Source organism: Semicossyphus pulcher, unplaced genomic scaffold, assembly GCF_022749685.1.
Source record: "Semicossyphus pulcher isolate SPU_LCO1_2020_fin unplaced genomic scaffold, fSemPul1.0.p SCAF_4, whole genome shotgun sequence".
Lineage (NCBI taxonomy): Eukaryota > Metazoa > Chordata > Actinopteri > Labriformes > Labridae > Semicossyphus > Semicossyphus pulcher.
In genome coordinates, this window is record NW_027211715.1 from 13,171,977 (window position 1) to 13,193,580 (window position 21,604).

Genomic DNA, 21,604 nt, shown 5'->3' on the forward strand with positions numbered 1-21,604 from the left:
CACAGCTGTCTTCAAATATAAAATCCATTCATAAATCATAAAAAGTCTCAAATCTTTGCATTCGGCCTTTCAAAGCGCCTTCCTAAAACAAAATACATTCTGCAGTTGGGGTGAGATAATTCTGTTTTGACACGTTTCTAAGGGGGGTTTCACATTAGGGACCCAGGCCCTGATCCAAGTACACTTGACCCCAAAGTCCAGTTCGTTTGAATAGTGTGAACACAACAAACCGTGCCCGAGTCCACTTGAAAAGGTGGTCTCGAGTATGGTTCACGTGTACTCGGGTATGGTACGCATCAGACGTAAAAGCTAACCGTACCAAACCACAGAAGTGGACTGCTTTTTATAATGTCTCCTCCGAAATCCATGTGTGCACGCAGTACCGCCGATCTCATCCTCTGAACTGCACGGCCAATGCTGATACCGTAGGAATGTAGGTGAGGGGGTAGTTCTTGAGATTTTCTTCAAAACATGAATAATAGTAGGCATAGTGCGAAGGTCGGCTCCATTGTATGGGCTTGGGATCATGTGATTAGCGCAGTTTTCTACACTGGAAAGCGTACTCGGGTACGGTACGAAGCAATCAAACCCAATGTGAAAACATCCTAATTTTCCAGGAAGAGTATCGATTGTAGCAGACAGAATAAGGCAGATCCCTGTTTAGCTTTACAAGTAAGGTTATTATTCTATGGAAAAGAAACAAGAAACAACAAGAAGACACTTATCAGAAAAATGTGTACATAGTTAATTTCATCGAAAAAAAGGCAATTATCTGTTTTGCAAGTAAGGGGTGACTTCTCCTGTTAGCACAGATAGAGACACTGTGGTTCTTTCAACATTCATTTCGGTATCTCACTTTGGGATACCTCGCGCTGTCCCCCAGAAGCAATATTGCATTATGCCAGTCTTGGCGGCCAGACAGACGTGACGTCTGCTCCCTAGGGGAGGGACTTTTTCCTCCTATAAAAGCCTGACATAACATTTTCTCTTCAGTCTTAAACCTCTTCTTGCTCCTAGAAGCATCCTCTCAGATAGCAACACTGTTCACAAAGCAGGCTAAACACTCGGTCACCTAACGTTACCCTAGCACTGCATAGCCAACTGAGTCCATAGCTGGCTGTCACCAAACAGTAGCTGCCACAGCTAGCCACCATACTAGCTGCTACAGTTAGCTACCATACTAACTGCCGCTTCTCATTTTTATCTGACGGGGCCTGCCTGATGACGGCGCCTGAACCTCCCCTCACCATGGAGTTGGGTAAGCTACCAGCCATTCAATTACAAGATGGTCGGAGTATGTGCTGCGTGCCTTGGGCTGCAAAGCACCCGGGATGCGCAAGCACCCCTGGCTTCTTTTGAGCATTGTGCACGTCTCTGAAAACTCGCCGAAACAGACTAGCACGCCAAGCTAGCCTGTCAACAGCGGATTGCACAAACTGTCACTCGGCCAGCCTATCACATCCCCAAGCGTCAGCCTCAGCCCCAGACCAGCAGCTGTTTTCTTGCGTGCATCCAGGCATCAAGCCAAGGACGCGATGACAAATAAAAAACAATGAAAATAATAAAGGGACAGAACATGGCTGCACACGCTTGCATAGCACCTGGCCGTCATGACTTTGCATGTGGTGCAGCAGAGCAGTCTGACTGCTGCAGCAGGCATTAAGAGCGCCATGACTAGGGTTGCCACCTTCCATGCAGAAAAATAAGGGATACCTGCCGCAGTGGGGGCCCCGCTCCCCGGGGCCACGACTACCACAGGCCTGGTATCACACCGGTGTGGTAAAACATAACTTAAAACTTAAAACTTCAGGAAAGTATTAAGATTCATAGTTTGAAGTACTTTATTACCAAAGCGAAATAGAAATAAAACTTTTGAGTTATAAACTCCTACTCACTTTTAACAGTGTATAAACTTCATAGACCTTCAATAAATATCTGTAAACACAAAACCTTATTGTGAGATACAGTTATAATGAATGCATGATGAAATGCACATTACACTGTTACACTTAAACAAATTAACTTAAACTTCAGGATATTAACTTATTAACTTAACGGATCCATTAACTATAAATTAAACAAATGCTTTGACACTCAAAAAAAATTCCATTTGAAAAAATATAGTGCAGGAGAACAGATGGACTTTTACAAAGGAATAATCATGAAAAAATAATTACATCTCAGGATGGTGATGCTCTGTGCCACCACACATGACTTTTCATGTCATCATTTTAAAGTCCTATATGTGTCCTGTTTCTTGACAAATGAAAGAACCCAAGAACAAATTCTGCATGTGCAAATAACAATTTCTAAGACTGTAAAACATTCCTCCCTCTCCTTCCCACATCTATCTTCCATGAACAGTCATCAGTTCAAGTATTCTTTCTTTTCTGTGTGGAGTAGACCATAGTTAAACAGACAACAGCTCTCTCTCTTTCTCACTGTGTGTTACTTCCTTTTCCAGGTGTATTTCTTATCACTCCTTGCAGCACTGAGTAGCCGTTTTTCTTTCAAAACACTGCAGTAAAACTCTGAACAGGACTGCTCATAGTTGAGAGTGATCAAGAGCTCACTCCTCATGAGCTCCACAGAGCACCTGTTCCTGCTGTCACTCCATTTGTTGGTCATTCTGGAAAAGACCCTTTCCACATATCCAGTGGATGTTGGGATGCTCAGGATGTAGCTAATGATGGACAGCATGTTAGGCAGGTCAGCTATTTGAAAGACAGCCACCCACCTGGCAGCCACGTCTTTGGACTTCAATTCATCTTCTGCACCTTGACTGAGCCCCTTCAGTCATGGCATTTGCTGTGGTGCATTCATCATAAAGTTCATCCATGTTGACTTTTTGGATGAGGTTGAGCTTATTAGTGACCCTGGGGCTGCGGGAGGCTGCAGGGAGAACAACAAAACTGGCAAAACTCTTTGAGGGATTCCCTTCGTTTGGCAGATGTGTAGAAGTGGCCATAGACCTTAAGCACAACGTTTTCCACATCTACCGTGAGCTGGTCCAGAGCATGCTTCACTGTGTTGTGTATAATTTGGGCATGGCAGTTCCCTTGCAGCAGATCTTTTTGCTTTTTCTTCAGGTTGGTGAAGACAGAGTTGTGGATTCCGTAATTTACAGTAGCATTGTCTGCACTACATGCCGTGGCTGGATCTAATGACAAGCCATATTTATCAAGGGATTGTTGTATGTAGTCAATAATCCCAGCTGCTGACTCATCTGCATTCTCTCCGAAATCAAGCATTTTCGTGCAAATCCCACTTTCATGCCTGAAGTATACAACAAGGGGAAACATCTTCCTGTTCCCTTTGTTTGATGCCTCTGCTGGAATGGAGAATGGGAGGGGTTTACCTGATGTTAAGATGTCAGCAACATCAGCCACTGCCTTTTGAGCAAGGACATCTTTGACCATTGCTTCTGCTTTTGTTCTCCCGAGAGACATTTTCTTTCCGATTTTGGAGGCATGCAGAATCCTTTGGTTGAGCTTGTGTCCACATTCGGCACTGTTAAAGGTGAGGTTGTGTTTAACCGTGTGGTACACCTGCGTTAACTCAGCTGTAGTAACCTAGAGAGGAGGAGTAGGATGAGAAGTTGTTCATGAATTGAATAGGGTGGTGTGAACACAGGTCTTGGCTACAACAGTGAAACTTTTTTTGTAATCTAAGAAAATTATTTAAGTAAAACACGATTTTCATTATAGGGCATTTGAGTCTTCCCACTCCTGTCTGTATTTCTGCATCCGCGTTCGTTTCAGTTCTGGACGTTCGGGGGGTATTGGGGGCAGCCATTATTGTTTTTTACTAGCTCTCTGTGTGTGGGATTATGCTGCGTTCAAAACAACTCGGAAATACGGGACAAATCCCGTCCCATATTGAAACGGGACGCACCATTTAATTCCGTATTTTAAAGGAGGGGTGGCAACCCTAGCCATGACGGTACGGCAAAAAGACCACCTCTAGGTCTGCTGGCGCACCGCGCTCTACAATGGCGTGTGTGTGGTGCATCAGATTGGGTAATAAAGACTGTAACCAGAGGCTACAAGCTCCAGTTTGCATCCACTCCCCCCCATTCAGATAGTACCACCAGTACAGAGCCAGAGCAGTTTCTATTTGAGGTATTTTCTAGTCCCGAAGAAGGGCAGGGGTCTAAGTCTGATATTTGATCTGCGCGCTCTGAACAAATACATGAGAAGTACAAGTTTAGAATGCTGACAAACACAGCTCTGCTGCGCTTCGTGCGTACAGCAGACTGGTTTGCATGTATAACTCTATAGGACATTTATTTTCACATACCTCACAAAAACATCTCAGGTTTTACTTCCAGGGAACAATATACAAACATCTGGTGCTCCCATTTGGACTTTCACTAAGTCCACAGGTGTTCGTAAAATGTACCGGGGTGGCTATAACGCCCCTGAGAGAAGTGGGATCGCGCCTCGAAACATAGATGATTGGCTTTTAGTAGTACAATCGCCCCAGCAAGCTCAGACACACCAGACTGCTCACATTGCATCTTTGGGACCTGGGTTTCACGTTAAACAGTGAAAAGAGTGTTTTGATCCCAACTTAAAACATTACATCTCTAGGCCTGTCCCTGGATTCAGCCACACTCAATGCACGTCTGTCGGTCAGTGGGTTATGCGCTAAATCTGAACCCAAAGCACCGAGCCATCGCCAGGTGTGGGTTTCTATGGCGTGCGTCCTTGCCCTGCACCCCTGGAAATGCACAGCATTTCTGACTATGGGCATTACCATGGGAAGTAAATGGCACATGGAGTGCGCAGATGCAGTTTGTTCATATGAACTGCCTAGAACTCCAGGTTCTCACTGGCACTTTGAACTTGAAACATTTTCTGCCTTATCTGAGAGGGCCGAATGTTCTAGTCAGGACGGACAACAACACAGTAGGGGCATATATCAACAGACAAGGAGGGCTGCGTTCACATCATCTGCACACGTTGACATGCAGACTGATTAAGTGGAGCAGCACCTGACTATTATCACCTAGAGACACACACGTACCAAGAATATTAAACTGGGGGATGGACTTGCTGTCCAGGGGCAACCCTCACCACCAGGATTGGATACTGGACACAGCGAGGTGGGTGGCTCAGATATGGACAAGATATGGTTGAGAGGAGATAGACCTCTTTGCATCAGAGGAGAATGTGCAGTGCCTGCTATTTTATTTGCTGACCAGTCAGAGTGCTCCGATGGGGGTGGATGCTTTAGCGCACAAGGGGCTACATGTCCTTCTGTACGCCTTTCCCCCATTAGAGCTGCTCACTCCTACTCTTGCCAGAGTGCGGGAGAGGGACCTCACTCTGATTTTTTATAGCTCCCCATTGGCTGGGAAAACACTGGCTAGTGGAGATTTTTTAGCTGCTATGCAGCCAGCCATGGTCTCTACCCTGGGCAGGCATCTCTTTTCACCAGAGGAGATCATGGAGAGATCTTCCATCCTCACCCAGAGCGCATGGCTCTGTGGGCCTGGCCCATAAAAGGTTAAATCTGACCGCTACCGGGTTTCCACCGAGGGTAATTGGAACTATTCAGAGCTCCAGGGCCTCCTCTACACGTTGTGCATATGAAGGCATATAGCGTTTTTGAAGACTTGTGCGTGCTGGGGTTGTGACTTTCGATGTCTGTTATTTTAAAATTCCTACAAGATCTACTGGATAAAGACTTGGCTTTCTCCACTGTGAAAGTAAAAGCCATATTTAGTATTTTTCTGCTATATCGGCTTTGACATAGGCTTTGGGGAAGAAACGCCAAGTCAGCATCCTCTCATATGCCGGTTTATTAAAAGGTGCACAGCGCCTTAGGCCAGTATCAAGAAATTGAACTACTCTATGGGATTTATCTATGGTGCTTGAGGCACTATCACGCCCACCCTTTGAGCCATTGTAGCAGGCAGGGCTTAAGATACTTTCCTTTAAATTAGCATTATTTGTTGCCAAATGTTGTACTGCTCATGGTGGATTCACGTTGGGTCTCTCTAAATAATATAAAAAAAGAGTACGGTCTAGACCTGCTCTTTCTGTAAAGTGTCTTGAGATAACTTTGGTTATGATTTGGCGCTATATGAAAAACTTATTGATTAGATTGATTATTACTCGCGCTGGCCTCGGCCGAACGCGTGAGTGACATCCATGTATTGTCGATAAGTCTGTCATGCTGATAGGCCTCAGAGAAAATAGGTAGGCACAATTTTCATCGGCACGCTCACAGGCAGCCCAACAGCAGACCAGACAATTACAGTTAAATGTTGGTCGCTTTGGACAAAGGTTACTACTAAAAGAAATTGTAACATTGTTACAAAAATATGCAAGTACCTGTACAACGGTGTATGAGGGCCATCAACATGATATTTGTAAGAAACTGACGCTGTCACAATTGAACAGGTTAACACCACAATCATGATGGCCAACGTGCCGTGTGTGATTACAAATATTGTTATAGTATTACAACTGTGTCCTTCTCCGCCGATGCGTCGGAGTCTAGCAATCATTCCACAACAATGACCCCTTCTAAACATTACCCCTTACTAAGTGTTTAGTAGAAACACATCACAAGCATCTTGACTTTGAAGACAGATTGTCGTTAATTCTGAGGGAAACATACTTAATTTGTGACTTTAGAATCTCAGAGAATATTCATTCTTTCTCACAAAGTTGCAAGTTTTTTTCATTAACATCTATGATTAGGCGTACCATTCCATATTTTAATGATTAATTAATTGTGATTACTAAAACCAAAATTAAAATCAAAAGCACATCAAAATAAAGCACTTTACTTAATTGCTTTAAGGTCGATGCCACGGCAGGCATGAAAAGACAAAAACCCATATGCATACCTTTAATGAAGCTTTGTTTGGGCCTACAGAATGAGTCGGAGACGACGAGTCTTTGAGTTAGCAGTGTTAGCCTCCACTGCCATTTCCTTTGATGCTCCTGCGACTGGTAAAATCTTTTTTCCACATCTTCAATTAGTTGTGCTTTTTAAAAGTATGATAAAACCAAAAATTGCTTTGCCATCTCTGGCACTCAAGCTACTGTAGCGACATGCTAAAGTATAGGATACAAATACAAACTTTACATTGACTGTCAGAGACATTTTATGTTCAGAGGCTGACTATAGGCTGCTGCTATAACTTTTTTTAGTCACAAATTCGCAATGTATTATTTTTTTAATTGCTATTTTGAGGAAAACATATCAAACTTTAAAAAAATCAGAGGAGAGATTGTTTATTTATTTATGTATCTTTTAATTATTTTTTTTACCAAGTCAGACACTCTCTTAATGGGTAAGGCTGGGTCATTTGTGGGTGTGCCAAGGCACAGCCAGGCCTACCTGTGCCTACACACCTGGACAGAATACTAATGGGACTGAAGTATTAGTGGTGCTGGAGAGATGCTGTTTTTTCCAGACTTAAGAAAGCCTGTTTGTTTGGGACAGAACCCAACAAAGTACCACATCATCATGACATTATTTAAACAGTTTTGAACATGAAAATTACGACGCAAAAATCAACCCCATCATCTTTATTTACTCTAGTCCACTTGCAATTACTCAAAATTGCAATGTGATTTTTTTTTTTACCATCTCATTCTGCCCAAACAGAGGACACAAGGACGTACACTAGACATATCCATGACTTTGGTGTAAAAAGCAGCCATATGATAGTCAGTGTTCATTTGTGAACGAAAGTAATGACAAAAATGTTTCGAAAAACTCTTGACGACACAGATGTTTTGTATTCGTTAACGAGACGAGACAGGACTAAGATATCAGTGGTGGGCTGTCGGACATTCAAAATGCATGTTTTCCCCACTGTGCGTCTAATCTGTCTGTCAAAATTCAAGCACTTCATTCTTGTGACTGGGTAAAACGGTTGGAGATAACGAGTATCACAAAGGTGGTTGTGAACTTTCTCCATTAACCCAGGCATTCTGCTTCAGGCTCTGTGCGCACTCAGGAAAAAGGAGCATTTTAGGCATCACGCTTCTTCTATACAAAAAGGAGTGATCATTGGCTGTCTGCTTCAGTCAGACTGTTTAAATGAGAAGCGGTGATGAAAAGTAAAATTTAAATGTGGTGACTAAAACTAAGACTAAATCTGAAATAGCTGCCAAAATTCACACTGATGTTAGTGAGCATAACCAGTGCAGCATAAAGTTGACATGGACCTGTGCAGAATGTGACGGTTACAATGGTGTTCAGCAAAACGCTTCACAATCTTATTTAAATCCAAAGCTTTAGATCATTTTGATTCAATGCAGAGTATAGCCAAACTTGATAATCTATTCTGTCATAGTAGACCACAAATTATTCTTAAAAATCCTAAGAGTTGAAAAACTCTGTTCACAAGCTGCATTACTCACTGGAAATACCACAGCTAGTTTGCACAACCTGAACAGAATACATCCTGGTATGGGTCCAAAAACTGTGGTAAGACTGTTTTTCAACTCCTTTGTAGTCTTTCATAGACTCTCCTTGTCTGATGAAGTTTATGTTTGAGATCTTCAATATTTATTTCATGCCTTCATTAACTGGGAACTACACTTTGCTCTTCAGTTGCACTCAACATCAGAGTTTCACTCATTTAAATATATATGTATGTGTGTGTGTATATATATGAAAATTAGTTTTGGACAATGTTTAATTCGATCATCCAAAATTGGGGTGGCAAGGCATTTTTCAAGGGTGGCAGCTGTCCTATGCCACCTCGTTAGATCCGCCCCTGGTTAACTTTAACATCCAGCAGATTTGGAGCATCATGACTGTGGCTGGTATTTTACACCTTTCCTCCTCTCTCTGCCTCAGCCACTTAATTACCACCAGTTGGCTTCAATATTCACTAATTAGTGGGCGGGGCAGCACAGCTTATATCTATGTGTGTGTACTGCTTCTCTTCACATCTCTTACTTGGTACCTGGCTGTTGTGTCTGTTTATGAGCCCATAGCCTACTGAAGCATTGTACGGTTCCACTCTGTTTCAGTGACGTCTTCAGAAAATTACATGGGGGGAAAAAATTCTGCAATCACGCTACATAAGTCAACATTGATCCTTTTTAAGATCAACTATTTTTTAAGACCCATAAGCAATACATACACAATTTGCATATTTCATTTTTGTAAATATTTTCTATGTTTTGAAAATAATTGCATTAGACATGCTAAATGTCACACATTTATGGATTAATATAGATCAGGGGTTCTCAAAGTTCAGTCAGAATCAGATTTCTATACAAGGTCAAAGGTCCGGAACAACTGGTGATAAGCAGATGACTTTTATTAAGCCTTCAAGCAAAGGAGGCAGTGCACTGTGTAGTTTTAGGAGAAATGTTAACTAAAAGAGAAAAATATTCATTGACTGATTTTCATGCCTAAACAAACTAAAAAAACAAAGTGCCTTTTTTTTTCATGCATGAATAAACAGAAAAACTGACCTTAAAAGGACAACACAACAAGACTTCGTAACATCAAAATGTTTTTGAGGTATTGTAAAAGTTACATGGTGCCCTAAGACGATTGAAATACACAGCAGCCTAATTTTAGAAATGGCCCTGTCTGCCTTCAATGAGCTGCACCCAGGCCACTTGGAGAGAGGCTGTAGCTCTCTCTTGCTGTGTCGTAGATCTCACAAGCAACTTGTTTGTTGATTCATAGGACATTTTCAACTGTCTAAGTTTTGTTGTCCTCACCTCTGGATATTGCTGTTCAAAATGTCCGTTCTTTGTGTCTTAATGATGTTTAACATTTCCACTCTTCACCACTCCAACGGTCTCTGTGCAAGTCACACACATGGGCCTTGTACTGCACGGGGGCAGAATGAACGCATATTTTTCCATCCATTCCTCGGACCCCATCTTTGAAAACTCAGTTTTCTCTGTCAACTTTTCTTTGCACATTTAGATAGCGACATCCTCACCGCATTGGTGACGAAATTAAACCCTCCTTCTCCACTCCTTCTCTGCTAACTACACTGACAGACAATGGTGAAGTCTTTTATCGTGCCAGCGGAACAGGACATGAATGCCTGCTAGCTAGCCCGTAAACTAGCTTGCTAATTTGGAAGGATGCTTGGTAGCCCACGTACGTTGACGTTGCGTCCTGCACAGTCCGGCTGTCAACATTTTCATAGAAACAATTAAAACCCTAATTTTGGGTCAGGATTACCGTAACAATGCCCCCTCCCCCATGTGGTACATAGTTAATGTTTTAGAAAATAGTAAAAACTTCAAACATTTAAAGATTTTAACTTTTAATTTCACAAATTGATCAAGTTATCAAAAATCCTATGATCAGTGTTGTGACACTAATGCTATGTTTACATAAACTAACCTTGTGACCCTTAGACAAAGGTTATGTTTACGTGAACTTCCAGTGGTGTGGCCATAACACAAAGGCTTTGTTAATTAAACAAGAAAAGTTGTGACCCTTACACTGATGCTGCGTTAACGCGAACTACCTGTGTTGTGACCCTTACACTGATGCTCCGTTTACGCTTACTGGCTCTCATTCATGAAATGTGAGCAGAACGAATTTGTGTGTAAACTGTTGCTTCAGTTCACCTGGTCACTCATTTGTCCAGTGAGTATAAAGGTAGGGCGTCAAGTTTTTACTGCCTGCATTGGACTGTTAAAATTCAACACAAACATGCACAAAACAGTGCTTCATGGTTATGGACTTTAAGAGTTGGAGTAAAGGAAGAGATGGCAGAATAGTGGCTTCATTTTGGACACCTCATATGAATGTTGCAAGGACAAACCAGCCTGTTTAAGTGCAACTTGGCAGTAATATGAAACAAATAACACACCTACAATGAAGTGAAGCTGACACTCAAAATGTACTACATTAAGCACACGTGGTTAAGAAAGGTGAACCTCACACAGAAGGCTGTGGTAGCAGTTACTCAGGACATCCATTAAAATGTTTCCTTCATGTAGTACAGGTTAGTTTTTTCCATTATGGTTGTCATTTCAATATTGTGTACAGGACAGTTAGACAGGCTGCTGTGTAAACATAAATTTAAATGGCCTAAAAGGCTTTGAGCCACATGTAAGTTTTGTTTTTCACCTTTCCAAAGTAATGTTTAGAACACAGGACTGTGGCTAACTAAAATGACAACATAGAAATATACATAACTGAAAAGAAAAGCTTACAGGCACACGGCTTATCATAAAGTGTGGTGTCCCAGGCCTTCTTGTCCCCAAAGTCTACAAATAGTCATGGTCCTCTAACTCCACAGGGTGCACAAGTGGAGCAGAGAGCCGTCCTGCCAGTCGGTCTCGCTGGCCATGTCCGCTTCTTACCCCCCTCACTGGACGTGGTGGATCCACACCAATGTCCCCAACATCCTCCACAGGCTCGAGGATGTCCCCCGCTGTGAGGCAGATATTATGTAGCACTGCACAGGCGGTGATGACTGAGGGGACAAAGGTGTGGTCGACCTCCAGAGCCTTGAAGAACAGCGATCTCCACCGGGTCTTCAACATGCCAAAGGCCCGCTCTATAGTACAACGGGCCTTGGCATGATGGTGGTTGAAACGGCTCTGCACCCTCCCCTGCAGTGGTTCTCTGTATGGGGTGATGATGGCCACAGGTGTCTCAGTGCAGGGGTAGCCACCATCACCCACAATAAAGTACCCTACGGAGAGAAAGAAAACAAAATGTAATATGTTTTTGATTAATATGGGAGTACGACAAAGATATGACTCTTACCTGGGGGAGGATACAGAGCCTCTCTGTAGATCCTGTTGCTCTTCAAGACTCTGGTGTCATGGACGGAGCCAGGAAACCCCACATAAGTGTTAATGAAGAGGCCCTTCCCATCACATACTGCCTGCAGTTGTATGGATGGGAAGAGCTTTCTATTGAGGTAATCCTGGCCACCGGGTCCTGGGGGGGACCTTGATACGGACATGGCAGCCATCAATGGAGCCCACACATCTGGAGAACACTGGACTGTTGGCCAGCCGTGCAAATGCTTGGCCAACCTCATCCAGGTCTCCAGCAGTGGGCAACCTGATGACTTCCTGGCGAAGGGCGGCAATCTTCTCCACTCCACTTTGCACCAGTCTACAGACTGTAGACTTGGGAACATGAAAGGCCCGGGACACCACACTGTATGATAGGCTGTGTGCCAGCCTGTACACTGTAATCAGGACATGCACCTCATGTGACCAGCCTTGTGTGTGCTTTGATGGCAGGATCCTCATTAAGGCCTCCACAGACTGCCGGGCAAGCCTGTGGTCAGCCATGAGCTCCTGACCATCAAAGTACACAGCAAGGACTGGCACATGGGGATTCATCAGACCGTGTACTGGCTCTCTGTCCATCTACAACAATAAGGATACTGGGTTACTTTCCACACTTTAATTAAAACAATTTGTCTGAAGCACCTGGACAATAAAATGTGTTTTGTGTCAAATAGAAACTCTGAGTCTCTGGTGTATGCTTCATTTAATCCACCTGGCTGAAATTTTCTGTATTATGTGTGTAGCTTGTGCATGCGCTGTTAAGTTTGGCCAAATGCCATGATGTCTTAATGCACAGGCTACCGATCACCTCAATGTGTGTGTTGGATTTGGGTGATGTTTTTGAAAATTAACAAGTTCAATTGTTGACACTTACCTCTTCAAAACACAGGACTGCATGTCGCAGTAGCTCCTTTCTGCGTCTAGAGTGCTCACACTGCTGTTTTAAAAACTGTTTAGAGTTGCAATAATTAATCCTCTCACACTGGGATCCATATTTACCACCAGTAGTTGACAATAGTTGAGTAAAGCATTATATGAGCTTTATATAGGCATGGTACCAGACATTCTTAATTAAGTAAATGAGTTGACAGAACTGGCAAGAAAACACATGTTGAGATTCAGCAGCTGAAACAATGACAGTGATTAAATAAAATGATTCCCCTCATACCTGTTAGTAAATGGTTGCATGAAGTGTGGCTTTTCACTTTTCTTTCTTTTCCAATAATGATTAGGGAGCCGATCAGAGTGTAAATAACTGACAAATTACATCGTATGTAAACACTACTGAACAGGAGCCTACAGAAACGGAGTCACAAATACTTAAGTTGAGGGATGATATTTGCGGCTGTGTGAATAGATCGGTTAAAACACACATATGTCACTTGACAACGATTCCTAAATGGAATCAATGCGAGCGTGCGAACATCATTAAGTGTTTATTTTTATTTTTTTTATAAGGATATCTTAATCCTGCTATGCTCCTTGTGCCAGCAGGCTTCTGAACATGTTGCTGGTTATGGAAAACGCTCTCACTGGTTCTACTTCGCATTTTCTTACACCCGCACTTTACTTCACTGGCAGGGGGAATCACCAGTAACACCGAACAATAATTCCATCAACCCAAACTCTGCAGCATCGCTCGTAGTTCATCTTGACACTTGAGCTCTCATACGCTTGTTGTATGTTGTGAAGCGGTGACAGCACGTCCAGCTGTGTTTCCGTCATCACAAACGGACGTTGCTGCATGTGACGCTTCATCGGAAAGGACGTCTCATGTCTCTTAAAAAACATTCCCTCGTTTCCTCTCTCCTCTCTTGGTTTCCTCGCGTCTCTCCATGCATCTCTGGTGGCAGGGACTAAGACGCAAGTGAACGACGCAAGTGAATGGAACATGGATGCAATTTAAGAGACTTGGGAAGCAGCCTAAGATTCAGATAATTTGAAGACGATGCATACAAAACTGCTGTGGGCTGTATGTTTGTCAGGGTTCAATGTTCCCAAAAAGGTGAGGACCCAGATGCAGATTTAAATGATTTAATAAAACAAAAATCCAACTGAAGAGTCAACAAAAACAGGCAAAACCACAAAAATCCAAAAATCCAAAAATCCAAAACAAGACATCAGCAAACACAGGAAGACATGCATAAGGTTATCACAGACAGAGACAAAGACTCAAGGAACACTCGTTAATTACAAAACACAAGGAATGGCAAACATCTTAGTCATGAAATAAGTTACCTCTGGGTGATGGTTCTTGAGAGATGTGATCACTTTCTCCCTCATGCCTGGAACAAACTCCAGTTAATGATGACTGGCCAATAATTGCAGCCAGCCTCTCATCCTGGGCTGTCAGGTCTGGTGCCCCTTGTCCTCCTCCTGTTTCTTTGTTTCTTTTCTGGGCTGCAATTCTTTTTTTGGCATCAACTTTTATGTCGAACCATTTCTTCTTCACCTGTGCCACCGTCCGTGCCTCAGGGGACACAGCATTCACTGCCTCTGTTATTGCGGCCCAGGCTTCATTTTTTGTGTGCATCGTGACTCCCGTGGACACGCTCCGGAACAGTGTGCCTTTTCTGGCCTCCACCTCTGCCACAATTATTTCTATTTCTGCTGATGTGAAATTTTTCTTTATACCTTTTGAGGCTATCTTTAACATTTCAGCTTCTCCGTAACACCGCTCTCTTATGGGCTCCTTATATAGAGAAATGGAGGCGTGGCAGTATGCTGATTGCAGATCGCGGACACGAGCCTGTTAATTTAGAATGGTTATGATTTACTAACACACGCACGGTGGTGAGAACAAAATTGGTCGGTACGCACGTGTCATAAATCCGAAGGGTTTTTTTTGCGCAAGTACTTATTTTTACTACATTTCTGGGCAGATATTACTGAATGAGGCCCAATGTTCTTTAGTGTTAGTCAACCTTTTGATGTTATTGTTGTGATGATTTTTTCATGTCCCGAATTGCCATGCTTAAGGTGCAGTCCTTTCTTCAGAATGTCCATTTCCTGAGCTTTCTGAAGCTACATGGGTGTTAATACAATCTTAACAATTCATTAAAACAATTAAATAGAAATCCTGCTGCATTTATTGGCAGAATATTCTTCACCATGAATTAACTTTATGCAGTGGCAATCTTGACTTGTGGAAGCTGTCTGCTCAGATTGGTGGACCTCTGCATCTGAGTCACTGAACTCACTTTTGACATTTGGAGTGTTTCTTCTGGGAGTTTGTTAAACTCCTTATGGACTTTATTATGTCCCATGAAAGTCGCCAGCTGGTCTAATCTGTACGTTTGCAGGTTAAGGAGCTGTGAAACTGTGGCTGCATGCTTCCTCAATTTGGTGGATGAGACATTTTCTGGGTGTTTTGCTCCATATCGTTCTACAAAACACTTCAAGCTGTCACATCCACAAAGGATTCCTTGCTGTCCAAAACAGGGAAGGGCAAAAAAGTAGGGATTGCTTGGGGAAATTCCAACCTCTTCCCTGCAAGAGGGAGTCTGCTTGCCTTACACGTCCCACTGGGCGATGTAATGGACAGCCCCCGGACCCTTGAGGAGGGAGCCTGTCCACTGCAGAGCACCCCATGCCACAGTATAACTTTACATATTTGATGTAAGATTGACTAAGAAATGGGATGTCTGAAATCTGAATGTCTTTACAGAGTGTTTGTTATATGTCTAACCAGGTATTGGCCGCGTTTCCCAGATTCGATCGTTCTTAAGGACTTAAGAAGGCTCTTAAGAAGGGTTCGGCTAAGAAGGAGCGCTAAGATAGGGGTGTTTCCCAGACGCCTTCTTAACTGCCTTCTTAAGATCCCGCCAAAGAAGCTTCTTAAGAAGCTCTTAGTGGGAGCTGTCCACCGCCGTGGTGCTGAAACTAAATCAATCGATGCCAGGCAAATCGATCACCCACCACTTTATCAGCACATAAATCACACACAACACCCTGTGGTCCCCACACACAGGTGCAATTAGGCTACGCGCGCGTGTGTGTGTGTGTGTGTGTGATCACAGCTAACAGGTGTATCCAAGTAGTAATCAAGCCCATTAACGCATATATACCCCCCTGTGGCTAGGCACACACATGTGAGAATGGAAAAAGCAGCCAGCAAACGAAACAAGAGGTCACCCTCGTTTACCGCAGAGGAGATGGCCGTATTAGTGGACGAGGTCTGGCAGCACCGTGATGTGTTATTTGGGGGAACAAAGGGCAAAAAAAACATCGCATTAAAGAACCGAATTTGGCAGGCCATAGCCAAAAAGATGTCCCCCTCTAGTCCCTGTGGCCTGCGAGACTGGGGTGCTGTAAGAAAGAAGTGGCAGGAGTTCCAAAGCCAAACCAAAAAAAAAGTGCAAAGGTGAGGCGAGAGAGCATGGGCACGGGTGGTGGCGCACCTGGTGCTACAACCCTCACTCCGGACGAGGAAAAAGTCCTTTCCATAATTGGAAAGACGGCCTCTGAAGGCATTAGTGGGGGCATCGATCTTCTGGGGGACGAGGGCCTCTCAGAAAACAGCGAGGGCGAGGAGGAGGAGGAGCCATCTGGGAGCAGAGTGGCGACATACACGTCCCCAGGAGAGGACGACCCCCCACAACCGAGCCCTGTCCCCGCGCGCCAACCAGCAGGGCCCGGTGTCCGCATGCGGGGAGGCTTAACAGGGCGGCCCCCCATAACGACCTGCACCTGCAGCGAGACGCTGGTGCGTCTCGAGAGGGAGAAACTGGCGGTGCTGCGGGGGATAGAGGGCCAACTGGAGAGACAGACTGCCCTCCAGGAGGAGATGGTGCAGATCCAACGCCAGAAGTTGGAGCTGCACCGGAGACAGCTGGCACTTGCCGAGGCACAGTTCAACCGTCCCTCCATCTCGGTCCCAATAATTCTCCCCCAGGATGGAGGTAAGGGGCATTTCTATTTTTTTTTCTCCGCATTGCACAATGTATTCCGTTCAATTTCACTAATCAATCTCCCTTCATTGCAGGTGATGCAGATGCAGACGCCCAGTAACGACAGCGGTGCCACTGCTTTTTGTTTCTTTTTGTTTTTTTTAATAAACTACTTTTCCTTTTCAACCATGTGTTGTGTGGATCATTTTGCGTCATTTCCTAGCTTTCAAGCCCTATACATGATAGTTGATATGGGTTGTGTGATGATAGTGGGTTTAATGTTGGGAGTAGGGTGGTGCTGATATCAGTGCTTGGTGACCGGTGGTGACGGGGTAGGGGCTGATAGACATCAAAAGAGATTCACAAGCTCCTCTCTGGTCTGGACACCAGCTTGGTGGAGTGCTGCTCGGGATTCGCGGGGGGCGGGGTTGGGGGCTTCGTCTTCCGATGTTTCCCCATCTTCATCCACAGGAGGCGGCTCATCTGCTCCAACGCACACTGCTATGTTGTGCAGCATGGCTGTGACAACAATCACGCGGCAACATTTCACAGGTGACAAGCGCAGCCCCCCCGCCGAACGATGGATACATCGGTAACGAGACTTCCACCTGCCAAACACCCGTTCAATGTGGGTCCTGGTGTGTGTGTGGGCCTCATTGAACCTCTCCTCCTGTGGTGTTGCTGGGTTGGTTATCGGTGTCACGAGGTAACTCCGGAGAGGGTAGCCACTGTCCCCGAGGAAGATGCTCCTGCCGAACTCTCCTCTGCCAGCCTTCTGCCCCACAGCTGAGTTGGCCCACACGAAGCTGTCGTGTGTGCCTCCTGGCCACCTGGCAACGATGTCTGTGATGAGGCCATCGTGGTCCACCGCCACCTGCGTGTTGATGGCAGCGTAATGTTTCCTCCCAATCCAGCACGGATCCACCAGGGAGGGATTGTGGATTGGGATCAGTGTGCCATCCACGACACCAATCACCCGGGGGATCCCAGCCATGGCATGAAATCCACGGTGGACCTGGCGGACCTCGTCCCGTGTGGTGGGCATTCTGATGTGTGTCCGGGCAACGGCGCAGGAGGATCGGTGTCACGGCTGCCACACTCCGTGAAACCGATGCCTTGCTGAGGCCGGTGCCGTCCCCCACCACCTCCAGGAAGCTCCCCACTGCGTAAAAACGCCGCGTGGCCAGGAGCTGCACCTCCGGGCTGAGGGCAAAATTGCAGCGGGTTGCCCTCTGGATGTGTGGTGACACTAGCGTGACCAGGCGTTGGATCTCCACACGGGTAAGCTGGTACTTGGACTGGACAGCCCGGTCCGACAGCACATTAAGTGGGGAGAAGTGCTGACGCACATAGGCATTTATGTAAACCATCTGGCTTCGCGCACGGCGACGCTGTTGGTTAGCAGCGAGAATATGCTGTATTGCAGCCATGGTGTCTCACACGCGTGGACTTCAGCAACGCCTTTATATAGACTAGCAGGTGGAGCCTCTCTTGATGAGGTTCCAGCCGAGTTCAATTACACCCGTCAGTTTCCCTGATATCTGTGAAATATCACAGGGTTGTTGATGTTTTTATAGCTAATGTAAACTCCTATGCAGATGCCGAATGTGTGTGAAAACGTAATGAGTGATAGTAATGATGATTCATTTTATTTATGTAGCTACAGGAACACATGGGCAATTCTTTATTTTTATATCGTTATTTTTCTTCTTATGCTATTATTTTTCTTGTGTCAGTGTTCTGCAGCTGTGGGCGCACATTCATCATTACGCATGGTTTTAGTATTCCTTTGAGTGTCAGATATAACTTTCCCTGACGCGGCTGCAGTGAGCGTTTGGTCGCTAAGAAGGCTGTTAAGAGTGGGTCAGGCTGATTTTACATTTCCTTCTTAGTGAAAGATCTTCTTAAGCTAAGAACGACTCTGGGAAACACGTCCTTCTTTCACAGTGCTCTTAAGAGCGCTCCTAAGAAGCTCTTAGCGCTTAAGAGCTTCTTAACGAATCTGGGAAACGCGGCCTCTATCTGTATTATCTTGGGGTGTGTCCATTTGTATATGTACTGTAGTTGATTAGCCAAACAGTAGTGGTAGAGATTTGGAGCATCTAAGCCTCCTTGTGATTTGGGTTTTTGCAGAGTGGTCAGTTTGATCCTTGGTGTTTTGTTTTTCCAGTAGAATTTAGTGATGATTGAGTCTAGAGATTTGAACCAGGTCAGAGAGGGTTGGGTTGGAATCATTGAAAAGAGATCATTTGTTTTAGGAAGAATTGTCATTTTATTGGTTGCAATTCTGCCCAGAATGGATAGTGGTAGGTTCATCTAGCAGTTGAGGTCATCTATCGTTTTCAGCAGTGGAGTGAAAGAGCCGGGGGTAATGTCCTTGTCTTTAATTAACTGTCCGTCAATGTATAATTTGTCCACTGATATGACTGCTCTCTTACCTTCCTTCATCATCTGTTTGTGGATGGGGAATACTGCCGTGCAAAGGCAAAAGGCCATACATTTTTGGTCGAAAATTAGTTATTGTCATTTTTGGAACATTAAACATCTGCTTCATCATGTGGATAAATATCTCGAGTCAGTATTGTTGTTTTTTCAAGAAAATAGCTTCTTGTTTTTGCCCCCAGACAAACCAAAGCAGAAGTCGGTAACATCAGTTACGGTTCTTTGACTTTGTTTCACTGCACTTCGGAGCGTGCCAATTGAGTTACGGTACTCTGCCTTTGTTTTGCTGCGCATAAATGTGAAGTTACTGTTTGCTGCGCTGGAGATACAGTGTTATATTTATGTATTAATAAGCATTTCCCTCTCACACACACACAGCAGCTGCAGCTTGAATAAAGTTTTAAAGCTAATTCTGTTTCAACGGTTTTATATAGCTATTTCAAAAATGGCCCATTCCTCTAGAGATAAAATGTTGGTGGCTTTGAAACGCTGACACCAGGATCAAGGTAAGAAAAATTATGTTAGGGCTGTAGGAAACATAGAGATAGATAGGAAATCTTGTATGCTAGCTTATGCTAACTACTTGACAAACAAAACCAAACTGCTCCCATGTGCAAACAGAATAAAAAACACAGTTTTGGAAACAAACAGTATCTAGAAGACATGCCAGTGTAGCGTAATCACAAATCATATCCAACGATTGCTTTTTACGTATAATGCCGGCTAGACAGTGCCATCCTGTGACAGCCCGCCGGCGGCACTGACAGCCAAGGAAATTGCGAGTGCACTCGCATAGACAGAGGAGCTCAGCACTAAAAATACACAACTAAACCGAAATCCTACCTTTTCTTGTAATCCGATGAAAATCCATTGCAAACAACATCCTCTGAGAAGTTAAATCCACAATTGAAGTTTCAAGCGTCACTCGCCGACGTCGAACACGTTAAATCCACAACATGACTTTCAAGCATCACTCGCCGACGTCCAACACGTTAAATCTACGTTGAGTCTTCTTCCTATTCTGGCATTCAGCCAATGTAATCCAAAACATGGGTCTTGTATCCTGTCCTATTTGTTGCGTTAGTAAGCATTGCACTAAGTAAATTGGCTGCAAAATGCTATCCCCCCACACACAAAAATATTTTGTTAGATCGATGTCATTTCTGTTTGTTAAGTAAGGAAAAACAATACATCCTATCACGTTGCTCCATATACAATCCTAAATTGTCAACACGTATCTAATTGGCCAATTCAATACATCCGTCAACTTGTAAAACTATGCAGATGGGAGCATTTTTTGTTGTTGTTTTTTTAAAGCTTTATTTATACAGGTAATTTTAATGAGACACGGAGTCTCACTCTCCTGGTATAGAATAATAACATAACTGGTACAATGATTAAACTGTTAAGATTGATATTGATGAGTCAAATTTTGGTCAAAAGTTTGTTTAAAAAACATCATGAATATAATAATAATAATAATAATAATATAAGGAATTTAAAGTCACAAAACAGTAATATTAAGAACAGGGTGTGTAGGCTTATGACATTAACATTAACATTCTATTCTAATCTAATATACATATACAGATGGGTGGCAGTCACCCATCTGTTTTAGAGTTTACAATATTAATTTCCTGTGCGTGTCTCTAATTATTATTTGCTTTATTCATTTTAGTTTCTTGTGGGGATATTCCTTGCAAAATGCAGCCAAATGCAACCAAAATGCCTCATGAAGAACAGGAAGAGAAAGAGTGGACCATTTTGGACACCTTTGATGTCAGTGTTCCTGATGATGAGCTGTTTTTTGAAACAGCTTACCTTATCATCACAAACACACCTGACTCCACCTTTACTTCAGCCCCTGAGGAGCACACCTTTCCTCTGACTGCACTAGAGCCTGCCCTTGCTCAATTCACAGCACCAGACTTCACCTTTGCTCCAGCCCCGGAAGACCTCACCCTTGCCCCATTGCCATCCCCAGAGCCCACCCTTGCTCCACTGCCATCACCAGACCCCACCCTTGCTCCGCTGCCATCACCAGACCCCACCCTTGCCCCACTGCCATCATCAGAGCCCAGCCTTGCCCCACTGCCATCACCAGAGCCCACCCTTGCCCCACTGCCATCATCAGAGCCCACCCTTGCCCCATTGCCATCATCAGAGCCCACCCTTGCCCCATTGCCATCACCAGAGCCCACCCTTGCCCCACTGCCATCATCAGAGCCCAACCTTGCAGAAGCCACATTGCCAAAGACCACACTTACTCCTCCCCCAGAACCCTCTGATAAACCACAAATGAAAGATCCATGTGGCCCCAAATGCAGGAGAAAATGCTCAGATAAATTTTCAGAGGACAGACGAAGAGAAATCTGGAGCAAGTACTGGGACATACCTTACACTGAAAAACATTATTTTATGTTTCACAGTGTGAGCAAGGTTTCAACAGCAAAAGTCTGTGGTGATGTGAATCCAAGTCGGCGGGCCAAGTCTTTCATCTAC

At 44.2% G+C, this 21,604-nt stretch overlaps 2 protein-coding genes across 2 annotated transcripts; both read right to left on the bottom strand.

Annotated features, from left to right (window-relative positions):
• Positions 1-11,228: 11,228 nt before the first annotated feature.
• LOC138607956 (uncharacterized) lies at positions 11,229-12,323 on the bottom strand. Its single transcript, XM_069680623.1, has 3 exons — positions 11,922-12,323; positions 11,734-11,854; positions 11,229-11,659 (listed from the first exon to the last, which is right to left on the bottom strand). The coding sequence occupies exons 1-3, from the start codon at positions 12,321-12,323 to the stop codon at positions 11,229-11,231; spliced, it is 954 nt and encodes a 317-aa protein (XP_069536724.1).
• A 4,686-nt stretch (positions 12,324-17,009) lies between these two features.
• On the bottom strand, positions 17,010-18,030 carry LOC138607957 (putative nuclease HARBI1). Its single transcript, XM_069680624.1, has 2 exons — positions 17,770-18,030; positions 17,010-17,675 (listed from the first exon to the last, which is right to left on the bottom strand). Exons 1-2 carry the CDS (start codon positions 18,028-18,030, stop codon positions 17,010-17,012), a joined length of 927 nt encoding a protein of 308 aa, XP_069536725.1.
• Between the last annotated feature and the right edge of the window lie 3,574 nt (positions 18,031-21,604).